The sequence below is a fragment of the Diabrotica virgifera genome, chromosome 7, assembly GCF_917563875.1.
Source record: "Diabrotica virgifera virgifera chromosome 7, PGI_DIABVI_V3a".
Taxonomy (NCBI): domain Eukaryota; kingdom Metazoa; phylum Arthropoda; class Insecta; order Coleoptera; family Chrysomelidae; genus Diabrotica; species Diabrotica virgifera.
This window is the reverse complement of record NC_065449.1, coordinates 241,689,584-241,703,556: the sequence shown is the minus strand read 5'-3', so window position 1 is coordinate 241,703,556 and position 13,973 is coordinate 241,689,584. Positions and strand designations below refer to the sequence as shown.

Here is a 13,973-nt window from a genome sequence, read left to right as displayed (position 1 = left end):
TGTGAGAACGTCTTTTATTTCATTACTTAGTATGGACTCACACATACAACCCATTCAATATATTTGTTTTTCCAATAAATTCAAATTAAGTAGATCGGTTTTTTCTGCTTGTTAACTAAAAAATAGCAAAAAACATCATTAATTTGTGACTGGAATTCGATAATTGAAGGATATCGAAATCTACATTTAAATTGGTCTCTATATTTTTATAAAATTCATTATATTAAAATAACTTATTAGCCTTATTAAGATGACTATTAACGATTCGTTGATTTTTCAGAGAGACAATTCGTGTCAATTAGTCATTGATTGATGATAAGGTTTAGAAAAAAAGTGTAGTCATTAAAATGGCATTTTTTCCCATTTTTGACGTAGGTATACTTACATCGGAGATATTTTTTTTTATTATTAAAAAAATGGTTTTCTCGTATTTACACTAAAGTAAAAAAGTCTGATGGCATATATTTCCTGTATCTTATTGTTTAGTGCTGTTATTAAGTCTAGATTTTTACTTTCGTTATCCATTAAAGATGTAGCCTTCTGTAATTTATTATTAAAAATAATTCAAGGGACTTTATGAGAAGATGTCTACAAATCACCAGAGAGGATAGAATAAGAACAGAGGAAATATGAAACAGAATAGAAGTAGAATGCTCAATTACAAAAAAAAATCGAAAACAGACAAACAGAGCCCTGCAGTGATACGGGCATGTACAAAGAGTGCCAGAGCACAGGTGGCCGAAAAGAATATTGAACCGGGACCCGCCGGGAAGAAGACGGAGAGGGATGACTTGCTATGAGATGGAAAACTTACATCGAAAGTGCTATGATATATAGAGACCTCAGAGAAGGTGACTGGGTAATACCTACATAACAATTTCATGTTCTTAGTAGATTCATAGAACAAACTTTTCAAAAAAAGTATATACTGAGAATATGTGTAATTACCATTGCGAATGTGCAGAGCACATGCTGAGTATATACTACATTACAGTACTTAAACGTTCTATGTATATACTTAGAATGTACTACCGCACTTCTTTTCAGTATATACTAAGAATATACTTTTTAGAACATTCCAAGGACGTGCTATAAACCTTCTATTTATATACTTAGAACGTACTACCGCACATCTTTTTAGTTTATACTAAGAACGTACTTTTTAGAATATTCCAAGGAGGTGCTATAAACCTTATATTTATATAGTTAGAACGTACTAGTGCACATCTTTGAATTAGAAGAATATATTTTTAAAGATATTCTAAGAAAGTGCTATATTGCTTAGAAGTATGTTTTCAGCATCACCACATCTCATCTTAGGTTCTACCAAATACCTATTATATTTACATATTTTAATGGCAAATGAGAATGTAGTTAGTACCTACATTCTGCAATATTACTTAAAAAGTAAGTACATATTTAAAATTTAAGTTATTTATATAAACTATTATATTATATAGCTAAACTAAACTATGTATGAGTAACTAAAAGTTATATACTTATATGTACTTAGTACTTACTTACATGTATTTATTAAATAATATTGAGTTACCAAAATAGATTATACCTATTTTGAAGCACCGCAAACAAAATAAAGAGATTATGTATGTTTTTTAGTCCTAGCACTGCGTCTTCATCCTTAACACTGCATAGATACAAATAATGCCTATTTTCGATTTCATATTTTACCGTTGTATCCCTGGTCCATTCAGGTAAGAAATGGTCAGGGTCAGAATAAGACGGAAATAAATGTATTGTGGAATAACAACATCGGTGCACCGGTGGTTAGTGTGTTGCCAAACGAAGGGAAATTTCCCTTTTTGCGGGAATTTTCAATATAAAAGGTGATAAAGGGAAAGGTTACCTCAAAAGAGAATTTTTGTTCCAGTCCAAATTGTTTGAAAATGCTTAAACATATCTTCTCAGATTTTGTAAACAGGAGGAAATTTTTAAGGTAAGTTGACGGAAAAAGCTTACTCGACGGTTGGCAACACAAAGCCTTTGGTTGTGGGTTTTGGTTCTGGAATGGCCCATATTGAATTGAATGTACCTATAAATTCAAATTCCAACGATGTAAAAATACTCATGATAAACTCGAAATGGTAAAGTTTATTTCAATTATGAAAACGAATTTTTAATAATAAACGTTAATACAATTAATGTTTAAACTTTTTTACCATACAACAATTTTGAAATGAAATTCGTCCAATACTACCTACATACATAAATTTTATTAATTATTCTAAAATATAACGAAGTTGATAATCTATAAGGCTAATATATACTTCCTATACATACATATTATTGTTAAGATATTTTAAGGCCCGGTACTTTATGTCTCGATTAACAGCCCGTTAGTTAACGGAGGTTTATTCGGGACCTCATTAGGGTCTCTTGCGTTATAATAAATGCAATTATTATTATACTTATTTATATACTTGTAATTTGTAATTCCATTTATTACAACGCAAGAGACCCTAATGAGCTCTCGATTAAACCTCCGTTAACTAATAAGGCTGTTAATCGAGTCATAAAGTACCGGGCCTAAAAGTACCTATGTACTGATAAGTATGTGCTAAGAATATTCGATAAAGGTATATTCTAAGAATAAACTTTTACGAATATTCCGAGATACTACGTACACGAATGTACTCAGTATATTCGATACGAGAATATACTTTAAAGTATATGCAAAAAACATGAAATTTAGAGAATGTTTTTCTAGGTACATGCTATATGCTTGTACTACGCATATACTAAAAAGAATATACTCCGACGAATGTTGGTAGTATATGCTTAGAACATGATGCGAACATCATTGTTACGTGGCCAGTGCTGTGGAGGACGAAAACGGCTGACTCATAATGGGAAAAAGTCGAAGAAGAAAAAGATTTCACTACGGAAAATAGCTGTATTCTTTCAAAATAGTCAATAATAAATATATTCACGTTTAAAGTTTGATTGAAAATGTTAATTGTGCATATTATTTAATTATCCTTTCAATCTGAGTCTCTTTAACTGGTTAGAAAGTTTTAAGTGTGCCAAAAAGTCAAAAGATTAATGTTCCTGTTATGCTGGGGCCACAGTAACGTCTAATGCCGTTAATTATCTCATTATTTTCCATCTCTGTAATGCAAATAATGCGTTAATTAACGACATTATATAGACGTCACTGTGGCCCCAGCATTAGCCTGTTAAAAAACACAATATTGAAAGAAAAAATGTAAATACAACATACTTTTATTCTACTTTTTTATGTCTATCAAGGCCATTTTGTAATAGAGTTGATTATTCACCTGCATCATTGTTATAAAATTCAAATTAGAAATAACTATAATATAAATAAATAACCGTTGGATCAAATATGGCGACTTAAGTTCTTTTTCAGCGCCATCTTTAGCTTGCAATGGTAAATGTGTGGTCAATTTATAAAGCTAAAACAGCATTACCGGCATTACTTAAATATAGCCAATCAAAAACTGATATTGAAAGTAAAGAGGATTAAAGATTAATCATTGGTTACCACGACTATCGCCTATTGGTTAGCGCTGCCATTATTTAATTTAAACCATACTTATCTAGATAGAAGTCAAACAAAATTTAAAAAATATAATTTTATAATTATTGTATGTAGATAATGAACTATGAGTCATTAAAATACATTTTAAAATTGTTCAAGTGGACAAAGTGTTTGATTATTTGACCTTCAGCAGTGCATTTTAATTTTAAATATCTACAATAACATCAGTATTTTATTGTATTATTCCCATTGGTGTGATTATTACAGTCATCATTTTTAATTCGTAGATAATTATTAGCGTTATTAGTGATGATGTGGCCTATGTGATTCCCATACCAAAACAAGATACAGTTATCTATAAACTATAAAAAAAAATAGCAAAGCAAACAATTTTGCGTGTATTGTTTCAGAGTAAAGTGTTTTTGTGTAGCTGTTATCAACCAACCAACTTTTGAAAATTAAATATTTGCTGACCATGGCTAACCCATTTTCTACCATGTACCACAGTTTGGATTCAATTCTGAGCATTTTGAGAAAACCTGAAGTAAGTCAATTATTGTTTAAGACCTTTTTTAGGTTAGTTATGGTTGGTTCATTTTTGAGAATTCTTTCTTATTCTGTAGTTTAAACAAAATGGAATTGAATTCGGATAAACAACATATATGCATAAATTGTCTATATTATATAAAAATCTATTGCAATAAAGCAGAACTTATACTCAGTTAAAGAGGAGGTGTTGACAAGACAACACAGAGGATGCCTTGCTAGCTCAAGCTCATTCAGAGTCATCATCATTCTCTCTTATTTGCCTTTATGTCCTCCCTAAAAGCTTCTCCTCCCAGGTCTTCCTCTCATACACCTGCAGTTTATTATCAGTATTTTATCAGCCTCTCCCACACCTATCCTAACACTACTTGTTGCTCCCTCATACATAGGTACATTGCATACATTAAGCACCATGGAATGTTACTCTGTAATTTCGCTATTATCTGGTCCAAAACTAATGAGAATAAATACGGACTAAGCACCGAGCCTTGGTGCAATCCTACTTTCACATGAAATTTATCAGTCTCTCCCACACTTGTCCTAACACTAGTCGTTACTCCCTCATACATATCCCTCACAATCTTTACATATTCACCAGGGACTCCTTTCTTATTGAGTGCCCACCACAGAATCTCTCGAGGAGCTCTGTCATATGCTTTCTCAAGATCAATGAATACTATATGAGCGTTTGTTTCTTTATACCTGTATTTTTCCATATGAAGGGTCCAGGGGGAAAACATGATAAGCGGTATTTTGCTAATTTTACAGGAGAGCGAAAAAACGTTTCAAAACGTAGTACATAATATGAAAACTGCTATACTAATGTAATAATTAGGTTTCTTTCTTTACTAATGATAATAGGATACATGGGCGTCATTTGATAGGGTCAAGGGGGGCGTTTGCCCCCCTGACCTTGAAAATGACTGAAATTTACAAAAAATAGATCAATTTTGTATTATGTTTGCATATACAATGTATTGTATATATATAATGTTTGCCCCCCCCTAGCAAAATTTCAAATGGCGCTCCTGATAGGATATGAAATAAATACTAAACTTTGGAAACCAGAAATATGTATTTTAATATGAAAATTGATACAGTATGTAAATCATTCAGCTGGCAAGTGGCAACTGCACTAACATGTGTTAGTTGAAGCTTCTGTTCGAGTAGGAGTTTCTGGTGCAATAGAGTTGTTAGAACAAATAGAATGAGTGAGTTATGGAAGCAAGGCTATCCATAAATAAATCAAAAACAAAGATTATGATTAATGGGTTATGAACTGAACTATCTAATGCTAACAACCATATTGTCATTGAGAGAGCACAGTTGCCACAATTATCTCAATGTATATTCCCTATGTCCAGCTGAACGATTTACGTACTGTATAAATGATGATGATGAAAATGATATTCATATATTTAAAGTGAATATGTAACAAACTGAAAACATTATTTTCAAAATACACTCGAATATAAAATAATTAAAAATAGAAAATAGACGGTTTCGTTTTGATTTAAATTCATTTCATAAAATAATTATTTGAGGGGAGTTGTTAAAAATACTCTGAGGATGAAGGCATGGATAAAACATGAATTTTGATGTTGATGCAATCAAATGAACTTGAGTTATTTCCCTGGATGGCTGGTGAATGTCAAGTTCTTCCCCTGTATGCATATTTTTAATAGACAATATCCTGGTATTTAACAGCTTATTTTCCAGCAGAGTTTATACATTTTGTAGGGACCAGTTAGACATATTATAATTGTGTAAAACCTCAAAATTAATAAATTGGCGCTTATCATGTTTTTCTCCTGGATCCTTCATATAGAGTAGCTATAATTTGTAATCAAAATATTCAGGGTTCCTGGTTCGATGATAGATAAAATCATTGAGGTTTTTTTGATCCCCAGATGCTATAAAGTCCTTCTAACCCTTCTAATATACCTAAAAATAAGCTGAAAGTGATAAAGACTGATTGTTGCATTCTTTACACACATTAAAACTAAAAAGATTATATTTAGTAGGATTTCTTATACAGTGATGATCGAGCTAATAACCGGCAAAATAACGCAAAAGATGGAAAACACATTAAGTTGTGAGATAAAAAGAAATTAAACTAGTAGAGGTGGGAGATTTAGCGATAAAAACCTATAAATTTACATTCTACTTATTGTTTCCCACCTTTAGATGTATCAGACGACTTTGGCAACTGCCACTGTGACAATGACAGTTATAGTTGACATACTCCTCTGATGCGTCTAAAGGTAGGAAACAATAAATAGAATGTAAGTTTATAGGTTTTTATCGCTAAATCGCCCACCTCCACTAGTTTTATTTCTTTTTATCTCACAACTTAATATATTTTCCAGCTTTTGCGTTATTTTGCCGGTTATTAGCGTGCTCATCACTGTATATTATATTTTATCACTTTTTTCTAGAATTTAGCAATACATGGAGTTAAAGAACTATTACAGATTTATGAACATGCCAAAGAAAATAAAAACAAATCTGAAACATCAGGAGACAGTAGGAGACACCCTTTCATAGTATTAGAGGGTTTGGATGGCTCAGGTAGGTTTAACACGTTCAGTGCCACATGTATCAAATATGGATACACGCGTCACACTGATTTAGTGGCCGCGTGTATCCAATGTGGATGCACATGTATTTTTGTATTTTGAGCCGTGTACATCCGCACCATATACACACCGTCTAAATATCTTTATGGGTGTTTGTAAGTATAGTGGCCTACGAAATCCAAAACTCTGGTTGGCCTGCAGGTACTGCGATGATTTTTGCCTAGACATATTTTTAAACAAAATAAAGGGAAATGAAACAATTTATTTATTTTATACAGAAAAAAATATATATAATAAACATTTGGGGATGAAAAAACAAATTAAAAGATAGAATTTTTCGATAAAATGAACGAAATGAAACTGTTTCTAGATACATAAAAACGTGTGGCGGGATACATGTGGCCGCGTGTATCCAATGCGGATACATACTAAAAATGTTGTCATACAGGGTGTCTGCGTAACTTGGAACCATATGGGAAACTTTTTTAATATCAATTTTACAAAAAAAAGTCATTATTTATAAAGTGCTCTGCATAGTCTAAAACCTAAGATGCAATCATCAGATATCAAATTTTGTCAACAGTATACGAGGTATGTCAAAAAATATGAATTTCGCTCAAGAGCAAACTACCTTTATATTTCAAAATATCAAAAAATTTTATTATGAAAACTTATTTGTAATTGAAAACCATATTCCAATATGCAATAACAGCCTTCTACTTGAAAAAAAAAATTCTGAAATTTTCCTAAATTACCGATTCCGAAGATCATTTTTATTTATTAGACATGTAATTTTTATTAACAATTTTAGGAAAAAAAGTTATTCCTCATAAAATCTGTGCATGGTCTAAACCTCAAGATGCAACCATTAGTTATCCAAGTTTGTTAATTTTATACGAGGTGTGTCAAATAATATGAATTTAGAAAGAATTTTTTGTAAATTCATATTATTTGACACACCTCGTATAAAATTAATAAACTTGGATAACTGATGGTTGCATCTTGAGGTTTAGACCATGCATAGATTTTCATGAAGAATAACTTTTCTTCCTAAAATTATTGATAAAAGAGTTATTACATGTCTAATAAATAAAAATGATGTTCGGAATCGGTAATTTAGGAAAATTTCAGAATTTTTTTTTTCAAGTAGAAGACTGTTATTGCATATTTGAATATGGTTTTTAATTACAAATAACTTTTCATAATAAAATTTTTTGATATTTTGAAATATAAAGGTAGTTTGCTCTTGAGCGAAATTCATATTTTTTGACATACCTCGTATACTGTTGACAAAATTTGATATCTGATGATTGCATCTAAGGTTTTAGACTATGCAGAGCACTTTATAAAGGATGACTTTTTTTCGTAAAATTGATATTAAAAAAGTTTCCCATATGGTTCCAAGTTACGCAGACACCCTGTATAACAATCAAATCATGTTTTTACAGGTTTTTCTTAAACTGGCATAAAAAGACCTTGTTTTATATTTGTTTTCTTCATTTTGACAACTTCGGCCTGTGGAACCCTATTTTTGTGTTACCATGGTGGCACTCAATGTGTTAAATTTAATTTGAGTTCAAGTTACACTTTTTCATTTTCGTTTTTAAGTAAGGTAAATTACATAAAACATTAATAGGTTGTTATTACTCTTCTTCTGTAGTTTGATGAATTGGTATCTGGCTAACAATTATGGCTAGTAGGGGAGATAAGGGGCACTTTTATTGAATATTTAAAAAAAAATTATTTGTTCCTGGTGAAAGAATAATCATAGGATATGTTAGATAGCTATCATCAGCATCAGTAGCTCGACAACCGTTTTTGGGTCCTGGCTTGTTCTAGGATTTTTCGCCATTCTGTTCTGCTCCTTGTTTTGTTTTTCCAGTTGGTGTTAGATAGCTTGTCCTACACAAATTAAAAAAAAACAGATTGTATAAGTATTCTTTAAAAGTACAATGGATGGTATAAGAAACTGCAAATACCTCATACCACACATACCATTGGGTGGAGTGGGACACTACTAGGGGTGTCAGGGAGGAGGTGTAATAAAAATGATATTTTTCATCATATGTATGTAATAATGTAATAGAAACTTTCCTTTAATTTACATTTTATTTTGGTAAATTAACCGGATATACAAACGATGATTTTCTCTATACCTCCAGAAAATATTGATGCAGGCAATTTAAGCACTATATGTTATTTTTCTCAATACTGCTAATGTTCTTCAGACTTCGTCCTTTCTCAATTGCAGGATATTCTTGTTCTGCTGAGGAAGAAGTACCAGTAGCTTGTGCAAATCAAGGAGATCTGTCAGAAGACATTAGGAATTATGCTTCAGTGGATTGCTCACTGTTGAAAGGGTAGATGCCAGTCCTTCAAAAACCAGAAATAATATTCTTCTGCATTAAAGCCAAAGGGTAATTAAGCTTGCCCCACAATATTACCTATGCAATAGGATGGATATGCCTGGGTGATTCAGTAGGCAATAGCCAATCAATACAAACTGTTATATTGACATTTAAATGGGACAAAGACTGACACAATGAGGGGCTGAAGTTTGTGGCTACAATGTGGTGGAAATATTAACATTATAACCGTTGATTGAGGTATTGAGGGTATTAATATTTCAATCAACGTTATAACTCACTTTTCTTTTGCTGTCATTATCACTTATAAACCCACATGGCTCTTGTGATTATCTAGAAGCAACATTATTGCAGTAGCGGCTCGTGCCTTGGAGACAGGGTTAGCAAGGTTTTTTTGTCTCCTATTATAGGTATACCATCAAACTAAAAGGCGATTATAATAATTATAATTATATAACTATAAATCATCATAGGAGATTTTGTTGTTTTTTGCTTTTTTTTATTTGATGACATTGTCTCTTGTTTCATGGTGTTTCGACATTATGTGTTGATTCTTTTGAGACAAGGTAAATCCCGTTTATTTAAGGCAGAAATTAGTGGTAATAAGAAAATTGATGAACAGTTTGTTGTAATGAATTGCAGTACTTACTACATAGAATTATACATACATATTTTGTAACTTATCCCACTCTCTGAAAATATTTGGATCGGCATATTTTTTAAGTACCTAACTTGTAATAATAAATATCTTGGAAATTCTTTGGCGAAGGTAACTTTTAAATTTTAAATCGTCAAAGAGGTCAAAAATTTGCAAATCTTTAAAATTCGAAAAATGAGTAACTATTTGCATATAATAGTAGGTATCCAAAATTTCAAGATATACCTACTCGTTTTTCGAGATATGTATCATGTCGTTGTCTTTTTTCGGATGGTTCGAAAATATCAAGCGAATCCAAAACGTCACTGCGTATATATTGGAAACTACTATCATTACGAAAGTCTCTGAGATTTTGCACCAGCTTTCGTTTTCTATTTTTGGAATAAATAATGTCAGTTGACTGATTTTGAACAACAATGAATATCTTGGGCAAACTCTGTCTTAAAAATATTAAAAAGAATATTAAAAGAGTAATTATTACATATTTAATAAAGTTCTCAAACCGATTGCTTCACGGATCGAGGTATCGCCACTTTCAAAATCATCGCCTTCGATAATAAAATCAAAAACTTCTAAAAGCTGTTTACGAAAATCTGCTACAGATACTAAAACTACCAGAAATAATCTGCTTAGATAAAACTAACCGAGATTTAAAATTTCATCGCATCTGACAAGCTGTTCGCTTTTTTTCGAAACAAATTTGTTCTAAAGCCGTAATCCGTTTAGGTGAGCTAAACTGGCAAGAAAAGACGATATTCTTTATTTTTTTACACGTATCATGTAAAACTAAATTCATTATATGCGCATAATAGTGAGTAAATAAAGCTTGTGATGCAATAGATTTAACTTTTGCCCGGAGACCATTCAATTCACTACTCATCACAGCAACGCCGTCATAAGATTGCCCCAGTTTGCCATACCAATTTATTTTTGACATCAAAAAATTTTAATCTGTTCTTTAAAACACCAAAAATATATTCTGCCTTATTGCTTTTACTCACATCTCTAAAACCTAAAAACTTCTGATAATATTACCACGTAACGCGTATCGAACAACAATAATTGGTAATTGTGAATGACATGATAATCAGAAGTTTCATCTACTTCCAGCGAAAAGCAAATGGTTTTCTAAATCTCAGATTCAACAACGTTATTCAAAATGTAACTATTTGATTATATATATTAGTTCATTCTGTATTACGAATCAGAATGTAAATAGGTATTTCTAAAACAATTTTATTAATTCTCTATAATTACTTTGATTTTTAACAAATGATTCGATCCATCATGTCCACTAAATGATAATTCCTGACAACTTAAAAAAATTACAATATTAATTAAACGACATAAAACGGCGTGATTATTTTTGACAATTTCTTCCGATGCTTTCAAATGAAACACCGACCGGCAGACCGAAATGTGCCGTACCTGCCGCTTAACCTGCCATGCCTTATCTGCTATTGCCCACGGAGAGAATTTATGTTCGCTTGCTCATCGACTTGTTATTTCGTTGAGTTTTACGTGTAAATCGTCAAGCTACGGATAAGTTGGGGACGGCTAGCCGAAAAGTCAGATGAATGGATCGGATCATTCATTTTTTGAGAAGTCTGTTATGCGCAGGGATTACTTAACGCTCGGATTGATCAAATCCTTTTAAAAACCATGAATAAAATTTAGTCTGTATTATCTGACAGATTTTTTTACTTCACAGATGCAAATATTAAAAAATCTATATCTATAAATGTGTGGGTCGGCACTGCCGACCCTGCCGACCCTGACCGGCCGCCACTGCATTATTGGTTGGTTCTTAGTTAATTTTGTGTGATTAATTATGTGTTCTAGACTCTGTTTAAAAGGATTGCTATGTAATTAAAAAACACTATGTAATAAAAAATATGCGTAATATTAGGTGTGTTGTTCTCATCAGGATATTGGTATGTTCTCTGTCGACAGCAACACTCTCCTGCAGCAAAATGTGTTGCTATGGGCCTTGGAATAGATTGGTTAAGGGATCAGGGTCCGCTTGAGGGTGGCCGGACATATATCTTAATTTTTTTGCTTGATAACTGTTTAACTTGTTATTTACTTTACATGTTCCATTCTATATCAGAATGTATATTTTTTAGGAAAATCCACTGTCGGTTCTAAGTTTGCTAAAAAAATAAACGGGAAAAAATGGCAAACCCCTCCTGAAAGTATCAGACATCTTCGAAGTCTGACTGACGAAAACAGAGTTTTGTTTTCGACTTATTACTCTCTGGGTAATTATATTGCTGCTTTGGAGGTTCAAGTGGCTCTAAAAGATGCACCAGTGGTAATGGACAGGTAATTTAATAATATATCTTGATATAATTTTCTTCTCCAGTTGTTCCTTGGAGCTGTCCTCTTTTTTTCTATCTGTCAGTTGAACTTTGTACTTTATTTCAGATACTGGCACTCCACCACAGCCTTCGGTATAGCTCAAGCAGTTCAAGACAGCGCAGACTTGCAGGAAATACCTCCAAGAGGAGACCAAGTATATTGTTGGCCGGAAGATTTGTTTAAACCAGATGTTTGTATTTTCCTTGATGTCGACGAATCCGTCAGATTACAAAGACTGTCTCGAAGGAAAGAGTTTACTGCTCAAGAGGATTTATTGAAGTCTTCTTCAGAATTTCGAAACAAGTAAGTAGTAGATTAGCTACAAGGTTTATCGTTTTTGTTATTTGTATATTGCACACAGTTCTTTCTTCAACTTTATAACGTCAATGAAAACAAAGTGAAACATGAATGGAAAATAAAATTTGACACGATGTTGATATGTCATATAAGGATGTGATGTGCTACACAGTTTGGAGAACAAGTCCTCGGTTGCTCAGAATCGGAAGAGATACGGCATGGTTCTTAACAAGATGTTATTAATATGCTCTTATTAGCTTAGAAATAAAAAAATCAAAATAAGAATGTCAAATAAAAAGAAATAAAATATTGGGCGCCACTGGTTACCTTATGGGAACAAAAATATACAACAAATAGAAACATTAAGAGGAAACAGTAGCGATCAACAGGTAGCAACAAACGCGTTCCAAGATTGCGGCTATAATTTTGAATATACAGGGTGTCCCAGACTAACTTACCCACGCTATATCTCTTAAAGGAGTAGAGATTTTCGAATGGGACAAAAAGTGATATATTCTACTTGTAATACACTTTAATATAACGTACAAAAAAATCATCCCCTAAATAATCATCCCTTAGTTACAACCCCTAACTTTAATTTTTTTAATAGCACCCTATATATATTTTTTATAGTTTTGGATGTGGTCTTCTATCGTCTATTCAACACATTTTTTGAAAATAAAATCGGTTCGTAAATAACCAAGAAAATATCAGTTTAGTTTTGTTAATTGTGTGTCCCAGACTAATTTATCAAGGCTATATTTCATAAACGAATAGAGATTTTCGAATGGGACAAAAATAATCTATTACATTTGTAATACACTTTAATATGGCCTAGAAAAAAAATATCCCCTAAATTTTCAACCCTTTACTTTATTTTTTTAATAGCAACCTGTAAGTTAGGGATGAATATTTAGGGGATGAATTTTTTCTACGCCATAGGAAAGTGTATTACAAATGGAATAGATCAGTTTTTGTGCCATTCGAAAATCTCTATTCGTTTAAGAAATATATCCTGGATAAATTAGTCTGGGACACACAATTTAACAAAAATAAACTGATAGTTTCTAGGTTATATACGAACCGATTTTATTTTCAAAAAATGTGTTGAATAGACGATAAAAGACCACATCCAAAACTATACAAAAATATACAGGGTGCTACTAAAAAAATTAAAGTTAGGGGTTGTAACTAAGGGATGATTATTTAGGGGATGATTTTTTGTACGCCACATTAAAGTGTATTACAAGTAGAATATATCACCTTTTGTCCCATTCGAAAATCTCTATTCGTTTAAGAGATATAGCGTGGGTAACTTAGTCTGGGACACCCTGTATTTTCGAGATATTTGGCACACGTATTCGTAATATAATAAAGAATGGCGGTACAAAACCCAATTTGAAAAATATATTAATATGTAGAAATTACTCTGTAATTAAATACAATATTAAAAAAACGAGCCTGTACCGCCATTAAGAAGAACAAAAAAATACACTTTCTTCAAATAAACTTTTTTATTCGATGCCTAGATTTTGTGTCATTTTGGAACTACTAAAATTTTTTATTTCATTAGTAGTTCTAAAATGACACAAAATCTAGGCATCGGATAAAAAAGTTTATTTGAAGAAAGTGTATTTTTTTGTTCT

General features: G+C 31.9%; 1 protein-coding gene across 2 annotated transcripts in view; it reads left to right on the top strand.

Moving 5' to 3' along the window:
- The first annotated feature begins 3,568 nt into the window (after positions 1–3,568).
- LOC114329042 (UMP-CMP kinase 2, mitochondrial) overlaps positions 3,569–13,973 on the top strand; it is a 28,304-nt gene continuing 17,899 nt past the window's right edge. For both annotated transcript variants that reach the window (XM_028278056.2, XM_028278063.2), the window contains exons 1-4: positions 3,569–4,064; positions 6,505–6,637; positions 11,796–11,994; positions 12,097–12,333. In XM_028278056.2, the coding sequence (XP_028133857.2) occupies positions 3,996–4,064; positions 6,505–6,637; positions 11,796–11,994; positions 12,097–12,333 (638 nt within the window). In that variant the 5' untranslated portion in view covers positions 3,569–3,995. The remainder of the gene's footprint in view (positions 4,065–6,504; positions 6,638–11,795; positions 11,995–12,096; positions 12,334–13,973) is intronic.